The 23,177-nt window shown below is 49.1% G+C and overlaps 2 protein-coding genes across 2 annotated transcripts; both read right to left on the bottom strand.

Annotated features, from left to right (window-relative positions):
* Positions 1-1,048: 1,048 nt before the first annotated feature.
* On the bottom strand, positions 1,049-7,218 carry LOC108921510 (endophilin-A2-like). Its single transcript, XM_029248969.1, has 9 exons — positions 7,022-7,218; positions 4,799-4,867; positions 4,522-4,594; positions 4,005-4,148; positions 3,774-3,907; positions 3,538-3,696; positions 3,359-3,462; positions 2,871-3,001; positions 1,049-2,342 (listed from the first exon to the last, which is right to left on the bottom strand). Exons 1-9 carry the CDS (start codon positions 7,064-7,066, stop codon positions 2,149-2,151), a joined length of 1,053 nt encoding a protein of 350 aa, XP_029104802.1. The 5' UTR covers positions 7,067-7,218; the 3' UTR covers positions 1,049-2,148.
* A 1,519-nt stretch (positions 7,219-8,737) lies between these two features.
* On the bottom strand, positions 8,738-18,747 carry LOC108921755 (nuclear receptor ROR-beta-like). The gene is made up of 10 exons (XM_018731439.1): positions 18,459-18,747; positions 14,713-14,798; positions 14,459-14,600; positions 13,647-14,084; positions 13,377-13,498; positions 13,108-13,240; positions 12,326-12,433; positions 11,894-12,004; positions 11,639-11,751; positions 8,738-11,498 (listed from the first exon to the last, which is right to left on the bottom strand). Exons 1-10 carry the CDS (start codon positions 18,463-18,465, stop codon positions 11,337-11,339), a joined length of 1,422 nt encoding a protein of 473 aa, XP_018586955.1. The 5' UTR covers positions 18,466-18,747; the 3' UTR covers positions 8,738-11,336.
* Positions 18,748-23,177: the final 4,430 nt, after the last annotated feature.

The raw sequence follows: 23,177 nt of genomic DNA, 5'->3' as shown, positions 1-23,177 counted from the left end.
TACCCTTGACCCACTGCAGCACGTCCACGATAACACACGTTCACAGTTCTTGTTCAACTAGCAGCAGCTGGAAAGAAAACTGCAGCCATGGAGGAGCTGGCAGATACCACGGTAAAGGCAGAGTGGTGAAGGTAATCATAAAGGAGAGGTAGCAGTTACCTGGGGCACATAATGCACCTGTGACACGTGTGTTACCGTTTCAATGGCGACCTTCCTCGTCTTCGCCGCTCAAAGTGGTGCGACGAGTGGATTTCTGCCCTTACATTTACTGCGTCAATTAATGGTAAACACACATAGAGAGGGACTGAAGGTGCGCTGGCCAGCGGTGTGTGTTCTTCAGACGGTGGAGCAGAGTCTCCAGCCCAGTGCTCTTGCTTATGGTTTCGCACCAAAAAAGGGAACAATTTGAACTTTCTGCTCCAACAGAGCAGTGCGGCAGTGTGTTTTGTGGGTCTCGACCGCTGTGAACGGAAACACGCTGCGGTCACAGCAGGATCGCGTCGCACCTCGGACCACAGCAGGGTCTCACCTTAAATTAGGCCTCGCATTCGACACCTGGTCCTCCCGCTTCCCTGTACGTGACCAAGAGAAGCGAGCGGATCTTGCGGAGCGGATGACGGAACGACCGCAGCAGCACGTGCGCGAGAGCAGTTTGGACAAACCCGTCTCCTCCGTGCGTCTCTCTACGCTGTGTCCAAACCACTTTTTCCCCTCACTAATTACATATTCAAACTGCGTTTAATACATATTCTCTCATCTCCCATCGGTCCCCCGAGTGCCGGAAAGTGGGGACTGACCGTGGACATGGGACTAGGACACGTCCTGCGTCCAAGGAGAACTTTGACCGTAAGTCACCCTAAGCAAGTAGAGGTGATCCAGCGGTGAGACCCAGGAGGAAACAGCCTGGGGGGGAGTCTTTAAATTTTTACTTCAACATCGCACACATATGAACTGTGTGACAGTGACATAGAAACAAGGACCGCATGCGCACACGCACACACCCCCCCACAGATAGTGCCACTCTGTCCATATTAGTGAAACGCACAGGTGGTTACAGAACACGTTTATGACAAGTTCTTAAACATTTGGAATATAAGTATAAAAGGACACGCAAGGAGAGCAGACGATGAGTTACAATATGAGTTTCGTGTTATAAATAATATTAGCGAAACAATAATACTTTGCTGTGACGCCCGAACACTCAGGTATTCCTCGGGATTACGCGTCGCAAACCGTTGTGTTGCGAGTGCGCTCTGACCAAGGTTCACGCACTGACGGTTGTCCACGGTCCAGCTTGGACATCCCACCTGGCTTCAGTGACTGTCGCCCCCCCCAGCAGAGAGTGGCTGCGCCGCGATCCTCTGTGACCTCTGCTCCACTGGGGATCTTCGGCACGCTGACCGTCCTCGTCTCTTCACAGCCATCTTCCCTGCAGCCGCGGTGGTCCTCGCTCAGGCGTGAAGACGACCACAAACGCGACGGCCAAAACAAAGGGCTCAGGGTAAATAGCCGGGAGGACCGCGATCTTTAACGGTTCAGAAGGGGGCGCCGGTGCGGAGGTGCAGATGGACAGGTCCTGCTGGGGTGGCACCTTCACGAAGACAAGGCCCCTCCATCCTTCTGACTGCTGGCCCCATCTGTGTGGCATCACAGAGGAGACCCCCCCCCCCCCCCCAACACCCTCCACACAGTGACCGGAGCACCACATGGCGGTGTTTAACCACACAGACAGGAAAGGAACACGGTCCTCATCGAGAGCTCATACAGGCGAGGGAGACGAAGCGGTAGGGGATTTGGGTTCGGGGTTTGGAGGAGCTGGGGGGACGGGGGGGGGGGGGAGTACAGGGATGTCTCGGGACGAAGACTTAGAAACAGCGGAACTGGTCTGACTGTCCTGTCGTCATTGCGCAGTGTGACCACAAGGGGGCACAAAGTGACCACACAGCAGAACCTGCCAGATCCAGAGAGCTCAAGAGTGTGTTTGTGTCCTTTCGTGGGAGTGTGTGTGTATAGGGGGGGGGTTAATTAATTTCTTATCCAAAGGTGAGGAGCAAACCGCCCCAACTGGAAGGTCCAGGTGCTGGTCAGTGAGGTGATGCTGATGATGCAGGTGAGCACATGCTGTCACACCCCCTCCCCTCCACCCCTTCAGCGCGGCAGAGGAACCATCACTTCCACGTAGCTGAGGGGGAAGAAGCCCGACTGGCCGCGCAGCGATCCCTCGTACCAGTTCTCGTCGATCTGACCGCTCAGGGTGATGATGTCGCCCTCGCGGAAGCCCAGCTCACCCTCGTTCTCGGGGTGGAAGTCGTACAGGGCCCTGCAGCACGGCTGCTCTGTGGCTGTGGGACACACACACACACACACACACACACCAACTGAGCACTTACAGGAAACGGTCAGGAGGGGCAGTGAGTGTAGGTGTGTCCAGCAGGAGCCCCTCCCCCCAGGAAATCCCTCAGCCCTGACACCGGCGAGTGGAAACGCATTCTATTCTGCCCCAAAGACAGCCTGGGATTGGAGGAGCTGGAGTGAGGGGGCGGAGCCTGGCCAGAGCTCACATGCCGCTGGAACCAGAGGAACGCAACATGCGACAGCTGTGGAAATGCCCGGAGGGGGGGGTTGGGGTTCTCCTGAGGTTCCCCTTTTCGGGAAAACATGTTTACGGTCACAAAGAATTACTCAAATTTAAATGATTCTGCTGGTGGCATCCTGTGCAAAGTGGCCACATGAAGACTGTGTGTGTGTGCGCGTGCATGCTCATGAATCTGGACACACACACGCACACACACCAGCATTCCACATCAGCACCGTTCACCTGAGAAAAAGTCGTGTGACATGATGGCAGTGCCTAAGCGCCAATACCTCACCTGCAGGGCGGGGGGGCAGAGCGACGGCACTCGGCAAACCGCCGTCGGACTGGTCACCGTCGCCGTGGTCGCAGACGGGCTTCCGCTTGGGTGTGTACTCCCGGCACGGGCGGGACTGGGCCTCATTTATCCTGTCACACAGACCCAACAATGAAAAGCAGAGGCCAGCAGGGGGCGTAGCGCCGAGTCGCAACCTTGCAGCTGAAGGCTATGGGTTCGGATCCCCCCTTCCTTTTGTAGCGCCCTTGACCAAGGTACTTGCCCTGAACTGATACAATAAAAATTACCCTGCTGGATTATCAAGTAATTCAGCGTACAGACCTCACACTGTAAGTCACCGTGGAGAGACTAATGCAATAAATAATAAACACAACAACAACAGTAATCAATCTCCAAGAATAGGCCCCGCCCACACTCTGGCTCCTCCCACACAGGAGCATCGCTGTCCACTTGGGCTATACTGACGGCGACCAGCAGGGGGCGCTCACCTCGTCCTCAGCTTCTCCGACAGCTCGTCCAGGATGCGCACGGCCTCCCTGTGGAACTGCAGCTGCGACTCTACCAGCGAGGACAGCTGACCCACCTGCTCCATCTGCAGGTCAAAGGGTCAAGGGGTCAAAGGGCGCATGCACGTAGCCCCCCCACCCAGGCAGTGAGACGTTCTCACATCTGTCTCCAGCAGCTGCTGCATGCTGCTCTCCGCCACCTCCTTGGACTCGTGGAACTTGTCCAATGCCTGTCGCACCTCCTCCTCCGCCATCCTGCCCTGGCGCTTCTTCCTGTAGTCGTAGTCGAGGCGCCGGCTCTCCAGCTTCCTCAGGTGGTGCTGGTGGGGCAGCGAGCAGAGGTCAGGCGTTCCATCTGCGGGACTCTACCGCGTTCTACCGTGGTGAACTTGACCACCTGTATCTCGCGCAGGTCCTTGTCGCAGAGGCTCTGGAGGGGGTCGATGAAGTTCTGCTTGACGTCGATGTCCAGAGAGTCCTTCGCCTCGGCCAGCCGCTTCATCGACTCGCCCACATCGACGAGAGCGCCACCTAGAGTTCGCGGCAGAGAGGGAACGGGGTCGCTCAATGGACCGTGACGTCCCGGGTCAGCAAGGTCTCCCACAATCCCCCGGGTGTCCTCGCTCACCGAAGTCGGAGTCCTCGCCCAGGTCTCGGCCGTACTTGGCCATGCACTCTCCCAGCAGCCCCTCTGCCTGCAGGTAGCCAGGACTCTTCACCTGTCCACGCATCTTGGACACGGTGTTCAGCATGGAGAGCTTCGCACGGGACGCTGAAACGGGGGGCGGAGAGAAGTCATTACGTTTATTTACATACATACATGTTTAGTGTTAGTTGTATGAAGGCATTAAATGTGTCTCACTGTCGCGCAGAACGTCCCTCGTCACTCACTGAACATTGCTCTCACTTGCCTGGACCGTGTGAAGCCCCGCCCCTCTCTCCCTGAAGGTGTGAAGCCACACCCCTCCATCTCACTGTCAGCATGAAGCCCAGCCCCTCCCTCTCAGCAACGCTATGAAGGCCCAACCCGTTACTTCATTATCTTAGATTAAGCATTTGAAAGCCCACCCTTTCTTTTCACTGAGTTTCTGAAGCCCCGCCCCTTCCTCTAACTACATTAAGCTCCACCCCCTCCTCTTGCCTACCTGGATTAGGCTGCAGGTACTCGGACGTCCTGGAGATGATGTCGGCGACAGCTTTGCTCGTCACATCTACTTTCTACAGAAGCCAAGAGGGTGGGAACAGGACACACACACACACACACACACACGGAGTTTGCTATGTTTCTGGTGCCATAAAAATGCGGGTGGGTCACAAATTGGTTTCCGCACAAACGCGTCACATGACAGCACCGGCGATGGCCGTCCACCAGGGCGTCTCCAGATGTTCACACCGGTGGACACACAGCTGTCTGCCACCTACTCTCTCCAGGTCTCTGAAGTCCTCGTCCAGCTTGGTTCCCTCTGCTCCTCCCACCTTCTCGCTCACCATCTGTGGACACAGGAACAGAGCAGCCACGTTGATGCCTTGACCGCACGACCAGTCCTGCTGGGAGGATGGGGGAGGGGATCAGTGACCTTGACAGCATGTCTCCAGAGACAACCACATGCACATAAGTTCAATACTGAGGTCCAATACACAACCGTTTCTGCAACGGACGTCAGAAGGAGGACCTTCAGAGATGGATGCGGCATCACTCGCCTCCCCATCCCCCAGACTAGTGTACAGCCCCCCTCCCACACCCTCCTAAAAGACACATCATTCTGTCAACATCAGGAATCATGGGAGTATTGGGGGGGTCAGACAGGACAGGAAGTGGGGGGGGCTGACATGAGGAACACAGCGCAACAAAGACCCCTTTCAGTGTGGAGGGGTACGGAGAGGGGAAAGGAACCGAGTGGCGGTAAAGGGGGGGGGTGGGGGGCGTTGACCTCGGGGGGGGGACGAGGTGACAGGAAGTGGGAGACTAGGGTCAGTGTACTAGCAAACAGTGACAGGAAGAGCACAACAGGGAGTCACAGTCCTGACTGCACTCGCCACCCTAACGCACGCACGCATGCACGCACGGAACCCAAAGATAACCTGGTCCTGTCGGAACGGCACTGCAATCAATGAAAATCACTATCGCACATTGCATCAAAGGTCCTGGGTTCGAATGCTGCTCTAGTCCCTCGAAGTGATACTGTAGAAATGACCCTGCTGCATAAATGGGTAAATTGTGTATATAATTTAATTTCAGAACCTCACATTGTAAGTCATCTTGCAGAAAAATGTTGAGTAATAATAATATCTTGGCCAACATCAAGAAAGTGCGTGTGTGGTCAATAACTGGGGGCCAAAACAGGAAGTGTTTATGTCCTGATAATGACTAATTTCCTGCTGCGCTCTCTACCACCCTGCTCAAGAGGGACATGGGTTGGGGGGGTCTCCTCTTCACCATCATTATTATTATTATTATTATTATTATTATTAATAATTATTAAGAATCCATAACTTTAATCTACCGAAGCAATGAAACAGCACCGGTCGAACCCGTCCGGGGACTCAAACCGACAACCTACCGGGCGTGAGCCCAGCTCCTCGATCGCACTCCCCCTGCTGCTCTCTGCCCACCATCCGTCCATCAGTGTCCTCCACCCTCAAATGGGGGGGTCTAGTTCCCAACAGGAAGCTGTGCTGGAGGGGGGTTCGAGTTTCCACGCTGAGCTCAGCAGAATCAGAGACTTGAGAAAGCAGAGTAGTGTCCCCCAACACACACACACTTCATCAGCAACCCTAACCCCCCCCCGCGCCACAGACACACTTCTATCGCTGTATTCTTCTCTCTGCTGACAGGTCATCGCTAAGGGGCCCGAGTCTCTGTGCAACACGGAGTTCTACCCCCCCCATGAAGAAAGAGCCGGAAGCGAGAGAATCAGAAAGATTACAATCGGATCACTGGGCGGCTCAGCGTGTGTGTGTGTGTGTGTGTGTGTGTGTGAATGTAGCAATCAGCACAAGATAAGGCGAGTGTGTTACCCTGTAGTGTACAGTACAGGTCAGCGTTTCCCATGAGGGAGGAGGAGAACATGGCAGGGCAACCGGAGACATCAGTCATCACCATGGCCGTCATCATTATCATCATCATCATCATAACCACCCTCATCGTCATCATCATCATCATCACCATAGTCATCATCACTGTCACAGTCATCACTGTCCACACCACCCTCCACTGCAAACACTTTTTAAACAGGAGCCCTCGGGGCGCGGACGTGGTACAGATGAGTGAGTGTGTGTGTGTGTGTGTGTGTGTGTGTGTGTGTCAGGACCGCCGTCTCGCGCACGTGACCCGCCACGCCACTTGCGCTCTTCCCTGGGAGAATAATTACAGTAAAAGTGAGGTGTGGTGAGGTGTGGTGTCCGAAGAAGTACAGCAGCAGCGACTTCAAACGGCTCCAAACTCGTCGTTCTTAGTTTGACCAGACAAAGAAAGAGCCCCTGAACGTGAAGTAAATTATAAGACACTTTTCTGCTCCCTCCCCGACTTCGGCAGCAGCCAACGGGGTAAAAACGAGGTACACGGCGCGACGCTGCTCTCAGACTCAGACTCAGACTGAGCAGGTAACTCAGTCAGTCTGACCGCAGTTGCTCCTCCTCGCTCACCTGGCTGGCCTTATAAAACTGCTTCTTCAAGCCCGCCACGGACATGTTGGAGCCGCCGATCCTGCCCTGCCCGTCCGCGTCACGCTCCGCTCCGCTCCTCTCCTCTCCTCTCCGCTCCGCTCAGGACAGCCGGCGTCCCTTCTGTCGCGTCGCTTCACAGACACACGCAGGTCCTCCTCGTCCTCCTCCACCGCGGGGGGCGCTGTTCCGGGTTCCGCGGCAACAACCAAACTACCGGAAGTAGTGCATGACAAACAGGATATCCGGATATCCAGCGCGATCTCGGGATGTGCAACACGGATTTCTGTCTCCGGTTAGAAACTCGATTTAATCGCGATTTCGAACTAAATCACACAGTAAATTACTGCTGTTAATAAAAAGCAATCAAAACGTTCACGCTGTAAATGGTTCAACATTTTCATCTAAACTGTAATTTATATTCCTGTTCCCCTGGCTCCATTATTTTTTTGAAATAATACCTTTATTCTGTTCACCACTTTGTTGTTGTTATCTGTGTTGTCCTCTTGTACGTATTGTGTTAATAAAACAGTAAACAGAAACAATGGGTTTTCCCGATTAAGTGGCGAAATTTGCACCGCAGCGCACCCTGCTGCCAGGGATGGAAAATGACACGCTTCAAAGAGCATTTTTACACGTTGATGTGTATTATTTTTCCAGTATTTAACGTATACTCATTTTTAGTCCATTCCAAGTGCAAACTTTATAAGAAACCCACTCAAAGTGGCAGTTTTGTTTGGGATTTTCAATCCAGGCAGTAGCCGAAACAGGCCATGTTGCTGTAAAGGGTGGAGTTACTGTCATAAACAGGTGAAATGATACACACTGTATCTAGGACATGTATCTGCACTCCTTTACGTCGCTAATGAATTTAACTGCACCCAAATTCTTATGTCACAAAAGGGTCACTTGTTTGTGAAAAGTGTTCTTAAGAACAGACAGCTCCCAATGTGAGACAAAAACTGCTTGTGTCGTTTTCTCGTTTATTAAATATTTCGCTCATGAATATTTCAACATGTTGGCTTTGTTAGCAACTGTGAAATTGAGAAAAATGAACTTAGACAAAGATGTGTGTTTCAGTACCTGTAATTTGATACGGTAGATGGATGGGAAAGTGACATATTTGGATTTTGTTTTAAACTGTATTAAAGATCTCATAGTGTTAGTATGGATTCTAGATTTCACTTAGGTAATGATCCTAAGCTTGGAAAGTCAACCCAAGGCTGTGGGTGGTACTTGCATTCAAAGAGATTGTGCTGGATGTGTGCGTTTGATCTCTCCACCATAAGGGCGGCGGCAGGAAGTGTGTCAGCGCTCCGGGGACCGCCTCCAAAAGAATTTTATAGAGATGTTAGGCCAGGCATCTGGAGATCCAACGGATAGACCGGTACCGGACCTGAAGGAAGTCTGAGTCAAAGGGTCATCATCTTCCTTAACCATTTGAGAAAAGGCGCAGATGGTGAAAATTAATAGCCAAAGACACTAAGGGGAGATCAAGTGAGTCAGCATGCCTGAACTCGTTAAATGAAAGGCTTCGTAAGGAGTGCACTTTGAGCACACGTTCTTCCCCAAAAATGGAACTGTCAACAGTTTTAGGATGAACTTCTGAAAATCTGCCATTACGATTAAGAACACAATGAAGCTCTGCGCTGGGAGTCAAACTGGACTCATGAAATAGAAACCGATACACAATTTTCTATACAAAAATCTTTATTACATTCTTAAACCACAACCTGTTATTGTCTTAATAATATATGCATGTTTATATCCTGTCAACTTTGTACTCTATCGTTCACCTTTGCATTAATAATATATATATATCCCATTCTCTTTGACAATTCTTACACTGGTAAATATGAGGACATGAAAAACAATATTGACAAATATATCAACATTCTTTTATATAGTTACTCTTTTTAAAAAAATAGAATTACAATTTTACAAGACTAAAGATGGAAACTAAATGGTAAAGATTTGAAAGGTGTCGGCAGGGTACAGAAAACAATCAAAACTGCAACAAGACGAATGTTAAATTCAAAGAGCAAAATTAACGCTGACTTTGTCACATCCTATATATCGTTTACAGTTCAGGCCCGAAGGCCCCGTGAGAACATCGACGTCAGACAGGGTGGGGGGAGGGGGTTCACATCAATGGGACACGCATCTACTGGACACAGTGATTGGGGATCAAGGTCTCGTATTCGGTGCAAGGTGTGTGAGGCTGAAAGGTACGACACTGAGGAACAGACAGCCCAGCTATCTCCCTGAGTAACTGAGTGAGACCGCACCAAACCCCGTCACGTGCTTTCCGCAGAGGGACACTAGAGCTACAAGTGGAGTACTACACGTGTATGTATATTTGTAAGGCGCCGCTGTAGTAACACTTAACAAATGGTGAACACGCATTTTCTTATGGCTACGCACCATTGTGAGTCACCGTGAACACTAAGCTGATTATGAGTAAAAAGTTATGAGGTAAAATGGATTTCTATCAAAGTGGGAGACATTGGCCAAAGCCCTCAAGTCTTGAACCCACAGCACTGAGGATATCTCGTTTATTGCACAGTCCCGTTACAACCCTACAGTCCGAGCACCAGAGAAGCCGACCTCCTACAACTGTGGGGCCTACGAGCTCCAACAATGGAAAACACACACGCGCACACACACCACAGAGCAGCGCCTTTACCATAGTAAATGTGACTAGGCATTCAAGGCATGGGAGCAAGGAGTGATTGTCAACGCTTATCGTCACGGTAAGAGAAACACGTAGATAGAGTGGCTAACACACAGCCCTGGAGCACTGTCATTACTCCTACTGCTAGGTGTTTCTGAGAGAAATCCTCATCTCAGCAGGACTTCCTCGCTCACAAAAGTGGTGAGAAAATTCACAAAAGGCATCTTTTTGTACAATTCCCTCCCTTCGCTCTTTCCTGCATGTTATTTTTGTAAGTGTAAAACAACATCTTTTAATAATCGATCAGCTGTTACCTGACTCAGGGGGGTAGCTGTTGTCAACACTTGCTGTGAAAGGTTCTAGAAAGGAGAAGTGGAAGGTTGAAGGAGGGTAACTACACAGGAAGGGGGTTGTGGGATGGAGGGGGTTGGTTGGGGGCATTTCCTGCAAACAAAACAGCCACCCTGGGTGAGGTCATCTCATGTGGAGGGCACAAAAGGCCCAGAGAGCATTTGGATCCACTCTTTGATGGTGCATCATTTTCTCATGGTTACCCCCTTGCCCCCACCTACACTTAAAACCCCCCACCCTACCTTTTCTTTCCTATGCCCTCATACTGAAGTCCAGCAAAGGTGGCTGCCTTCTAATGCACCCCTGCAGCTGCCAGGATGCCATAGGAGTATGTTTCCTTTACTGAGATAGTTGCTAGGAAACTAGAAGTCATTCATACTTCTTCTCCACCCCATTCCACTACACCCACACATATATACGCACTTATACACACACATATTTAATACATGTATTGACAGACATAACATTAAGAGACTGGATACATTTCCACCCTCCTCTGAGCACATGGTGTTCCCAGAAGGAAAAGGGATGCAGGACAGAGGGCTGGCTATGAACAACTTCCTGGGCAGCGTGTCTGTCTGTCTGTCTGTCTGTCTGTGTGTTTTAAGAGTGTTATAGTTGGGGGGGGCTGAAGAAAACCAATTTTTAAAAAAAAAAAAAAAAAATTAAGCACTTTTAAAAGTGTGCTGATTACTCTTGCCTACTTTACTTCCAAATACACCATTCTTGCTTAACTTAGTGTAGTGTTATACTTTTACCTGTTCATGTATATCAATATTTTCCTGAAGTTAAGTGCTCTTTGCAATTTTCTAAGATTAAGTGCTTTATTAAAGGGTATAGCAGCAGTTCTCCTCCAAGAATTTAAACCTGCAATCTACTACCCCCAAAGGCCCCACCAACGACACTAACTACTGCCACAGAAAGTCAAGAGCAGGGCATACATTCATCCAGAGTGCATCTCTACAGGATAAGAAGGGGGGGTCGTTTACATTCTGCCTGGCCAGAAGGCCTGGGAAATGTATGAGGGGCTGCTGGGGAATTCTGGAGGTAAAGGTGCTTCCATGGCAAGGGGGGGGAGGGTAGTAGGATGCAGCATCCAGGACTGGACCATATAAACCTATCCCACAGATAACACCCAGAGGCTTAGCAGGGAGAGACAGCATGAGGCTGGAGGCTATGTGTGGGGAAACAACCTTTTGCAGGATGGTCACTGGACTTGCTGTTCCTGGTATTGTCCATGTTTCTTCCCCCCCTCTCTCTCTCACACCAAGTTTAGCTCTCGGTGATGTCAGGGAAGGAAATGTCACTGCCAAACACTTCCCTATAAAGCGGTGGGAAGCTGTGTACCGTTTCTGGATGGACCAGACGAAAGAATTCCAGCTTGTCAATATGGAGGTTGCAGATGGACTTCATTGTGGGCAACTTGGACACCATCTGTAATCACAGAATTGAAAAGATCATAACATAAAAAATTAATCTCTACAATGGATAACACAATCCAGTATTGCTCACTATTACTCCTGCTGAAATGGTCTCAGTCTGGTGATTTCATGCCACATGGCCCACTGCCCTACCTTGGTGAGTTTCTCCTCTGTAGCACCACTCTGGTGGAAAGAGTGCTGTAGTGCAAGGTAAACCTTCTCCTGCAGCCTCTGCACCTGCATGGCATCAGTTAACCAGGGCCGGTCTGCAGGTGAGGAGGCATAAGTATCATGGCTGGGTGACAACAGCAGTAAACTCTAAGTAGAGGTCTTGTGCAAGCATCCCCATGCCTTTTAAGAAATTGCCAGTTTTTGTTGTCATGCCTGCAGAGAGGCCCCTTTGCGTACCTGGGGACAGGAGAACTGATGCTGTGAACAGCGCCATTTCCTCATCAGACAGCTGCAGACGGCACAGGCCCCTGGCCAGATCAAACACAGCAGTCACCAGGTCATCGCAACCTGGGGGTGAGAGGAGGAACACCACACTAGGATACAGTACACCACTATGCAGGCCTCAGTACATGAGACCAAAGCTGACAAACGGATATATTTTTGCAAATGAAGAAGAGGCATTTATGTTTTTAAACAAAGAAGTTATTATAGACTAGCCATCTAATTTACAGGCCACTGTGCGAAGCACAAAGAAGGCATATGGTAAGCACAGTAAAGGAGCCCTTAGTCTTCAATTCTTCATGGAAATCCATTTCACGCATGCAGTCAGCTGAGAGGTGCCTGTCTCAGTCTGTACGTAAGAAAACAGCACTGAGGGTATTGACTCACCCAGGGCTTTGAAGAGCTGTGTTCCAGCAAACTTCCCATCAAAAAGCACCGTGTTGTTGGCAGAGTTGTAAGCCCGACACATTCGGATCAGCAGAACCTCCAGGCAGCCTGGTGAGCGTGACCATAGAGAGAGCAGAAAGATGGAGGCAGAGAGGGAGGGAAGCACAGAAACAAGAGGACAGAAGATGCTCCACCACACACACAAAACACATACACAAATCAATTTAAATTCCAAATTGAATGGAGATGACACACAAATGTCAACATTTTCAAAATCATCAAGGATAATTGTATAAAAGGTGGAGTTGGAAGAGCACAGCACAGTTTATCATTTATCCCGAAGATTTCAAGAAAAGTTGAATGTGACCACATGTTTATAAACGTGCAAGAACGTTTTTCGGTTTGGTTTTGTTTCAGTGATTTGTGTTGTAAAGACCAAAACATCATGTTCCAGTAAGAACATTGATCACCAAGGTAATAAACGGCAGACAGAAAACACAGAGAACACACATAAAAGGAGTGAAGTTGGAGACACAAAAAACAAAAAAAGCAAGGAAAGACTTCATCAGCAACCAGACATTTTAAAGATCATATATGTGGCATGTTGGGCCACACAGATTTACACAGCATGCTGACTAGTGTAGAACACATCCCATTTCATCTTTCACCTGTATATATGCACATATATCTGTTTTGTAATAACAGTCATAGTGTTGTTTGTGTGTATATGTGTATACACATCTGACCCTGGTCACATGCCACTGCCCATGATAATCACTGACCAGCTTTGAGCAGGATGATCTGATCGTTCTGACACAAGTCCATGAAGCCTGTGATGCGCTTGGCAAACTCCACCACGTACTGGATGGCGTTGGTCAAGTGATTGGCACACATCTGCCACATGGCTTCTGCTGACTGGAGACATGCAGGAGGGACAGACAGGAACATGGAGAAAGTCACACTCCCTGTCATTGTCTCCCCACAGAAATTATACACCCTCCAGCACGGCTCCATGCATTGTCTTTATAGCGTAATGTCCCCACATAGTCACCTTGCTCTGGAAGCTGCGGATTTCCTCAGGTGCGTACAGGGTCCATGAGAGCCTCTTCAGCTCCTCTGTGCTGTACTGACATGTTTCCAGGTGTGACTGCAATATGTTTTGAGTGATGCGCTCTGAAAAGGGGGGGGGTTATATAAGCTTGGTGGGTGTGGTACCCTTGAAACACTATACACACAGGCATAAGCACATGCACACACACACGGAAAAAACCTGGCATCCTCAGGCACGTTAGACCGCAGGCATGTTTCCATGGTGACTGACCTATCTCAAGCAGGGAGCAGCCCTCGGGCAGCGGGCCGAGCAGCAAGTCGCTGAAAAGGCCTGACTCTTGCAGCAGCTCATATTCGTGCTGGGCATGGCCGCCATCTGGAGCATCTAGCTCGCCTTGCTCTGGTGAGCTCTGTGCAGACGACCCACTGGCCCCACCATCCCCCAGCAACTCCGGGCCACAGCAGCCTCCCTCGGGTGTAAGCGGCAAGTCGAAAAGAAGCCCATCAGGCAGTGTGGTGATGTCATCTAGATCACTGAGGGTGGTGCTAGAGCCACTGCTGCTGCAGGCACGTCTATGGCTCCCATCTTCAATGACCTCCTCTGCAGTCAGGGCACCTGTAGCCCCAGCCTCCTGAGACCGTTGGTGCTTTTGGACCTCAGCATACAGGCTGTCCCGCTGTTTCTTGGACATGCGGCCAAACTTCACAGCTGTAGCAGGACAAAGGTGGGGCAGTTAAAGTGTTTGCACACACAAAAAAAGAGGAAACACACACACACACACACACACACACACACACACACACACACACTGCCTGAAACCGTTTGTCCCAACTGGGGTCATGGCAAGCCGGAACCAAACTCGGCGACACAGGGCATAAGCCTGGAGGGGAAAGGGACACACCCAGGACGGGACACCAGTCTGTCGCAAGGCACCCCAAGCAAGACTCGAACCCCAGACCCACCAAAGAACAAGACCCGGTCAAGCCTGCTTCGCCCCCGTACCCCCATAGAGGAAACACACAAACATCACTGCCAAAGGCTTCCATCAACACTTCTGGCTGGCAATCCATGCCCCAACTCACCGTCACGGCTCATACCAAGTGCCAGGCACTTCTGCAAACGGCAGTGCTGGCAGCGGTTGCGATTGGTCCGGTCGATCAAGCAGTTCCTCTGCCGGGAGCAAGAGTACATGGCATTGTTCTGCTGGCTGCGTCTGAAGAAGCCCTAGGAAAACAGAGAGTACTTTCAGCACCAGTGCATGGGACCTGGACGAGAAGGTCCGGGGGAGGGCAGGAATGAAACGGGATGGAATGAACCCCTGGTTTCACAGACTTACCTTGCAGCCCTCACAAGTGATCACTCCATAATGGATTCCAGATGACTTGTCTCCACAGATCTTACATGGAATTACCTCAATTTGAGCTATGGAATCAGAGAAGGTTGGGAGAAGAAATGTTTCAGAAACATTTCTGCCTTATAACCAATAGCATCAAGTGACAGAAACAATACAAAAATGACAGGCTGCTGTAAGAAATTGCAAAAATTAACCTGTTTCCCATGAGGAATACTGTACTTGGATATAAAGATTAAACAGATTCTTTCTACAGAAAGAATTCAAAGTCAATAGCTTTCTAGCAGCACTCATTGCATAAAGGAAGATATTGCACATACATATTTTAAACTTTATGAACTGTATAGTAAAATACTTTAAATCGAAAAATCTACCAGGTAGCCTTTGGAATGCTTTTTGGACTGCTCTGCACACCAAATACAGAAGTGCATATGTTTACGTGCATTCACACATTTAGTAGTCATTATGCCACATTAGATTATGTATTTACATGCAACACCACTGAAGTTTAATGCACAGCGATGGTTCAGTGGTTAGCTAAGTAGTTCTCTCCCCAGCTGAGGCTGAGTTGAAGAATTTATAACAGCTGTGAAATGTGACCTAATGCTACAGATACCACCTACTTAAATCTACCGAATGAGCAGCGCTTTATAAATTGAAACGCAGCTGTTCTACTGAAATAGTTAATGGCTGTGGTAATTATACTGCTTTCTTTTCCAATAACCCATTTGATCTGAAACAATAAGCAAGCATACTGATGCCTTTCACTGTAGCTTTCTTGCAGAAGCGGCACATCATAAATCAAAATAGTACATAAATGTTATATCTAACAAGTCTTACACTTGTTGTAATGCGTTACACTCTAGGCAAACATACTAAAATACTGAACAGATAATATTTTTTCAGTATCTGTTAGACCACTGACAAAGTGTTTCACTACACTGAATTCAATAATGAACAGAGAAGTGCCATTTGAGCAATGGAAAATCTCTCTCGTCATCCCATCCACTCCCCGCCAGGCCCCCCCTTTCAGTATGATGTTATATAACTGCTGTCTGATTGCATTCCACAAACACGCTCATTCAAATATGGTCACCCTAGCAACGAACTGGCTCCTCCCCTCACCTCCCCTACTAAACTTTCACTGGCTGCTATATGCACAGCTCTGCATTCGACTGGCTGTGCTGACTGCCACTCAGCTGCACGGTGCAGTCAGGCTATGCGGACGAGCTGCCCTACTGACATACTTTCCCATTGGCACGGCCAAGGGGCGTGGGTGGCTGCCCAGCAAATGCAGTCTTTGAATCTGTTTGCTGTCCCCCCTCCCCCTTTTCCTGCATATTTAAGGTGGAACTAAACAAGAACTGGAATAGAGGACTGATGTTAAAATGCAGAGAGACTATCAAAACATTTTGTTAAATACATTAACAGAGGAGTGCTTTCAAGCTTTCAACAGGGAATGAGAATTAAGTTCTGATGTTGCACAGAAACCATGGCCATACTACTGGATTGCTCAAAAGACCAGGTTTATTACTGAAGAAACTGTTCTATATTACAGATCCCATACAACAGGTACCTTACAAGGAAAAATGTATCTTGGGATAAAAGCACAAATAGGGATTTTGGCTAGATTATTAAATTTGAATTGTTCACTGTCAGCTATTTGCCATCATCTACAGAGATACTTGGCACAGGTGTGTCCATAAGCATACAAACCTATTTGTAACCCATACTTCTTGGGAAGAAACAGCAATAAGGAAGAAAAGCAAATATGCTTCCTCTTGTCTTTACTTTTAATTACACTTAATTAAAAAGCAGTTATTTTAAAAACAATACTGTGTTATATCATACCTATGACTTACATTCAAGGTATGCAGCCTGACTGGCATGCACATTTGAGGAAATATATTAAATTAGTTTGTCTTCACAAGGAGGTGCATCTGACTTTCTGCCAGCTAAAACATTGAGCATTCTGCCAGACGGCTGTTCATATCACACCATCTTAGCACCACTGCATCCTGATTTTACTTTTGCACCTGGCACCGTTCAAGGGTCATATGCACATTGGTCTTTACATAACCAGCTGTTAAAGCTGTACATTAGACCTATCTCTACATTAAACAGACTTTACTTGATTGCTTTGTTTGATATTTAATTGTGTTTGGTTCTTGGTGTGGAAATAAACAACAAAGTGAATCTACATAATCTGGACAAAATACATACATTACTGATAAAATCAAACATCATGGAAGATTTAATTGCTTTGAATTAAATCATGGGAGTTAATGGGAAAGATAGAAATTCACTAGGACACCAAAACTCAAACCACTTTCAACGCAGTCTCCAGAAATACAAACTACCATGGCGAAAGTGAGTTAATTTAGCAAGCAGGTGGCCTGTGCAAAATCATCCTCTTTCAGGTGAATTGATCTTAACACAAAGACTTCTTTACATTATTCTTTTTAAGAATGTCACACCCATAAGCCTTTGTGTGTCAGTGCCACAGGGATGCAGTCATCAAGATGCCTCCAGACTTAAGATTCTCTGTGCGAACAACTCCATTTATTTTCAGGACGGTTTGCCAACAGTGGTGTGAAATACAAGAAAAGCACAGCTGGGGAGTATTAAAGTATCTGTCACCCTGCACACCAGGCAGGCACTCTCCTTTCCCCCTGCCTCCATCCCAAGAATGACACTTCGGCAAACAGGGAAACTGAGCTTCCCTGTGTCGCTAGAACAAGGAGGACTTCAGATCACTTGCTAAATCTTTCGTAACTAAAAATAATTTTAAAAGCCATCTGAAAAAACAGCTTTTTTTTCCTCAAGTTTTTTTTTTTTAAGGAATCTGTACAAATTTACTTTAAGAATCTCCAAGTGCTGTTGTGCACATGATAATATTTGTATCAAGTACCGATTAATGTTTAAAAGCTTTGGAGCCAAGTGAAGTTCAAGTTCACGTTCGAGCTGTTGCCGACTGACAAACACGCATGGCTTTGCACGCGAACAGCAGGCCCCTCCTTTTCCTGGCCTTCGACTCCGCCCTCGCCCCGCCCAAGCCCCGCCCTCCTCTCCAAACGCCATGTAATCCGCACTGACACAAATGGGTCACTGGAACAGCAGAGCTCGCCGCACGTCGCCGGCCACGCTGGAAGCCAGGAATTATCCACACGCGCGCGCTCGCTCGCGCTCCCTGCAAACTCGCGGCAGTCACCCTGAAACAGGCTGCAGCATTTTAACGTCAAATGCTCTAATAGTTACATATATCAAACATTAAATTAGATACTCAAAAATAAAATACACAGACAAAAAGTATTTTTCATATAAATTTTTTAACAAGTGTTTAAGAACAATAATCGGTGTGGTCGTGAGAATTTTATCACGGGTGTTTATAATATTACTGACCACCGCCCGCCCTTTACTGTACGTTACTGCAACTGTCACCAAAGTCAGCTAAAACATGCCCGCATTCATAATCAAAGGGAGAGATGATATGTGAAGCTGACGAGTCACGAGAAGAAGCGCAGGTGAAGAGTCGGAAGAAGAGCCGCTTTCGCGGATTATCTCCTCAACGAAGAGGAGCTAAGCCTTTAGAGACTAAACGTCAACGGAAGCGGCAACAACAACGAGCGGCTCAAACTCAAAGCGACGCTTCGGTCCAAGACACGTCCGTCGGCGACATGTTTAAGACACCTGGCTGACGTGGACAGCGACAGGTGCATTCTCGTACTTACCTCTCATGGTGATTATTTATTATTATTGCCTTCGAATCGCTCCAAACATGAACGAACCCCTTCAGATGCGGCAGCCTGTACCGCTCTCCAGAGACGAATCGATTGTGACTCGTTTTTGCCAAACCAAACGAGCTGTTTTTTGTTTAAAAGAAACGTTGCAGCGATAAATAAATCCTCATAGGAGAGAGTGGCGCGAAACGAGCGCTGCTACTCGCGGGTGCCCAGTCGCGCGCCTCCTTCTCGCGCTCTCTCTCCCTCTCTCCGGAGACTGACTGTAACCTACTTTCTCCGCGCGTGGACTCTCACATGATCTGAGCTCGGGCGGGCGGGAGCGCGCACGGGCGGCACGCGCGCCTTAAGGGGGAGCGGCGACGCAGAGACGTTGTTGCGTTGAGGCAGAAGGAGAAGGAGAAGGAGACGGAGGCGATGCTGTGGAGAATCAATGTGTTGTTGCTCCAGATTTTCTCTAATGAAATAATAAAATGGACATTTATTTATCGTTTGTATTTTTCAGTGCGACTGTTCAACCACTGGACTGTGTTCATCATCATGCATGGCTTAAATTCGACTATGTGTGATGTCACTCCTTTCGTCTTTGAGTTTCCTCAACTTTCTGCATAAAATTCCTGACACAAGTCACACTTGAATAAAATATTATATTTATTACATATAAAATATATAGCGCGTATAAGAGCAGAAATTGGAGAGCAGCTGAGTTGTAAACAACTCACAACAGCACCCATGATCTTGAAGTCTTGCCGTTGAAATGTTCTGCTGACTATTCATGTTCTCCCAATAATAATATTGTTAATTTCCACACGTAGCTCACATACATACACAAACAATACACAAACACAGGCGATACGGGTAAAACACACTCAGAGTGTGGCAACTTCAAAGGGTTCTCGCACTGTTTCCACACAGTCAGCAGTTTTACTCTGGTACTTCACCCAGAATGCACACATTCATTGTTGTTCATGAGGAAGAGCCCAGAGCTCTCGACACACTTACATTTATATTTATTCATTCAGCTCACGCTTTTCTCCAAAGCGGCTGACAGTTGTTTACCCATGTGTACAGCAGGGTAACTTAAGGTAAATGTCTTGTGCAAGGGCGCTATAGCTAGCGGTGGGACTAAAACCTGCAACCTTTGGGTCCAAGGGCAGCAGCAGTAACTGGCACACTGTCCACTGAAACACAGGCAGCGTACAGCCCGTCTTGTCACACACCGCCGGGGACTCAGTGTGTCCGGAGTGTGTGAGAGGCCCAGCCAGGGCCAGAGAGCTGTGTGTGTGTGTGTGTGTGTGTGTGTGTGTATGTGTGTGTGTGTGTGTGTGCGTGCGCGCATGCGTGTTTGCGTGCACTTTCCTGCCAATTCACATTGATTTCTGTTGCCTCCCTCTGATTTCTGCTTATTCCCTAGGACTTCCTCTGCTTCCCATTGGTTTCAGCAAATTCCCATAGATTCTCTCCGATTCCTACATTTCCAGTGTTTTTCCTCACAAATTTTTATCCCACAGATTTTCACAGATTCCTGTTCATTCCCAGATTCATAACAACTTCCGCTAATTCACACTGTTTTTTATAATCTGCTGGATCCTGCCGATTCCCACTCGCTCCCACTGATTTCCACAAACTGCCTCTGCATCCCACTGATTTCTGCTGACCCTGGTGATTTCGACTGATTCCCACTGAAATTTCCCACCTGTCGATTCCCACGGATGCTTACTGAATCCTGCTGATTCCCACACGTTGACACTGACCCCCGCTGGAGCGGCAGTGAGGGTTTACGGCGGCGCGAGGCCCTGAGTGCACACAAGGGCTCGGTGATGCAATGCCTCTAGCTGGCTTAGTTATGAAACAAGGAGAGGGGAGATTACCGTAAGTAGGTTAGTGGAACAGCAACAGGGGCACAGAGTGTGCCGTGCCACCCCACCCCACCCCTGTCGCATTCAGACTCGGCAGGCGCTATCTCTCCGCAAGCCCTTTGTACGGCAGCAGTGGCCACTCTTGTCCTATCCTTTCGCTGACCCTTCTTTCCTCCGTTCTCGTGCGCATCCTTCTTCATCAGTTCCTTTCTTCGCCTTCCTCTCCCCTTTTTTCCAGCACTTCTCTCCTCTCCTTTGCAGCGCTCCTGCTTTGCGTTCCCTAACCTGCAAGCCGTGTCCCAGATCAAGGGCAAGATGCTTCCCAGAAGGACGTAAACACGAAGGCCCGCTGCCTCACCGAGGTGCGCCCCGTCCGTTGTCATGGCAACGGTAACAAAACTAATGAAAGCGTCATGTCCTTTCGCGAATCACAGTTACTTAACCAGCAATGACAACAATGTTAATAACAACAGCAACAATAATCTCAAACTGCGACATTGTCTCTAGTTAAAGCAGTCGCGTCAAAAATATGCACATTAACCAAAGTAATTAATTTTGCTTTATTTCGGTGTGTCACGTCCACATGAATGAAGGCGAGATGCGACAGATTAAGAGAGGTAAACCTAAAGGGATGAGCGTGAAGACGGAGAGGCTCGAAAGTAAAGTAAAACTGAACGGAGAGCAGATGGCTGCTGCGCCGGGGCAGAAGATCACACATGCGGGAGGCACACGGAGATGGGAGCCCCCCCACGGTAAAGTAATTGCGGTATTACAAGGGGATTACTTCAGGATGCTGCTCTCGGCAGCCTCTCCTCCCTTCCCACGGGTCCCGCTGCCGCTGCTAATCCCTCGACGTTCTCCTCTTTCAAAGAGCACTAATCCCGAGGCTCCCGTCCCGCATGGGCCTGCAGAGCGGCGTGACCCCCCCCACCCCATCCCCAGCGCCTCTGCCAATGGGTCACTATGCCACCGAGACCCGGCGGCTCGCACCCCTGCACGGCCCACGCTGATGCGCTTTGAGCAGATCTACTAAATTTACCCATTCATGAGCTCTGGGATTGTTGGATGGAGGCTCTCAGATGTCTCAGGTGCCTTCACACTCATCATGATAATCGCCTCTCCTTCTCCACCCTGGGTGGGGATACCTGGTGTCTGTTGGCAGCTCCAGGGTGTGTGCAGCTGCCCGTCCGACTGCAAGCGCCGATTGTGCCACGCACTGTATCACATTGACAGCTTTACCCTGGTGAAAAAGGGAGGGGGCGGCCGGGTTCGGGGGCCAGGCGCCTCAATGAGAGGTTCTCGGTAGAAAGTACAGTACGTCGATCCGCGGCCCTCCGACGTGTGGGCGTGAACACGGAGTTACGGAGTTATGTAAGCAAGGAGCAGATGATCAGGGAGGAATGTGTTTCAGTTTGTTTTTGTGGATTCCCTCCTGGATTTGGCAGAGTTTGCACTTGCCTCAAAAGCATTCCTGGGCCGACACCCAATACAGATCATTGTTTTGTGTGTGTGTGTGTGTGTGTGTGTGTGTGTGCGCGGCTGTTCGTGCGTGCGTGCGCGAGGATCATGGCTTCCCATGTTGAGATGCGAATGCATGGGAAGCCATGGGAAGCCATGATCCTCGCGCACGCACACACACACACACACAGATGTTTCAGCTGCTGAAGATCTTTGTGAAACGTGATAATTGGCAAACAAATGAGTAGAACTGATTTTTCTGTTACAGAAACACTTTCATAAGAGTACGAAGAAGGTTCTGGTCGCAGCTCGCAAAATCGCCACCGAATCAGGCCCGACGCGATGCCACACTCAGAGAGGATGGGCAGTTCGGCAGACGTTGCCGTGGCAACCCTTGTTTGCCTCATGCGGGTGATTCAGCGCGATCCTCCCTGTGAAACTGACCTATATTCCAGCAGCCATCGACCGGCTGAACGGTGGCTCGGGGCCACCTGACCGTACATTGACCGCACCTGTTCCTCGCTGCCGCTCTCAGACGTCACCATACACACACGGTACATTTTCGAAACCTTTCGATGTGTGTCTGTGTGTGTCGTTCAGATGTGTGTATCCCACCAAACAGTTTTGAGAGTGAAGTGAGGCAAAGCGAAAAGGTGAAGCAGATATATATAAAAGTAGCTCATATTATTCACGCACGCACACACGCACGCACAGATCACATTTAATTTTATCTGCTGAGGTGACAAAGTACGTTTAAAATGAGACCAGACTGGATAGAAAATATGAGATGAAATATGAAAAAAAACCTGCTTTGAAGTTTATGAGCACGGTAAATCTGGGTGACAGCGCTGTGCTGTGATTGGCCCATTCGCCTGCCAACTGGCAAAGTCATTGTCACCTCAGGCTCTGTGTGTGTGTGTGTGTGTGTTTGTGTTTGTGTGTGGCTGGGGCTCGTACTTGAAGGAGAGAAAACCGCGGAATGGGCACAAACAAGCGGAGGAGCCCGGAAGCGGTATCGAGAAACAGAACGAGGTAACAGGTGGGGTACGCCCACGGTGACCCACCGGCCCATGAGTCCCATCACCCCCTCCGGCCTGCGAACGTAGATCTATCCCTTCCCACCCGACACACTGGGCTCACACACCCTGGCCTGTTCCCTCCTCCCATCATGCCTTTCTCTCCTTTTGTACTTTCGGATATTTCTGTGCCCACCCCCCGTCCTCCATCCAACCACATGCGCCATCCCTAGACCCACACCTGGGTTCACGCTGCTGGATTTTACCTCGTTACCCGTGTTCGTCCCGTCTGTCATCGACATAATTTACACCATCACTAATGTGTTTGTTCCAGTCCCCAAACTGCTCGCAGGGGCTCTGCGGCTCAGAGAAAGGAC

This window comes from Scleropages formosus, chromosome 25, assembly GCF_900964775.1.
Source record: "Scleropages formosus chromosome 25, fSclFor1.1, whole genome shotgun sequence".
Taxonomy (NCBI): domain Eukaryota; kingdom Metazoa; phylum Chordata; class Actinopteri; order Osteoglossiformes; family Osteoglossidae; genus Scleropages; species Scleropages formosus.
This window is presented reverse-complemented; position numbering and strand designations above follow the sequence as displayed.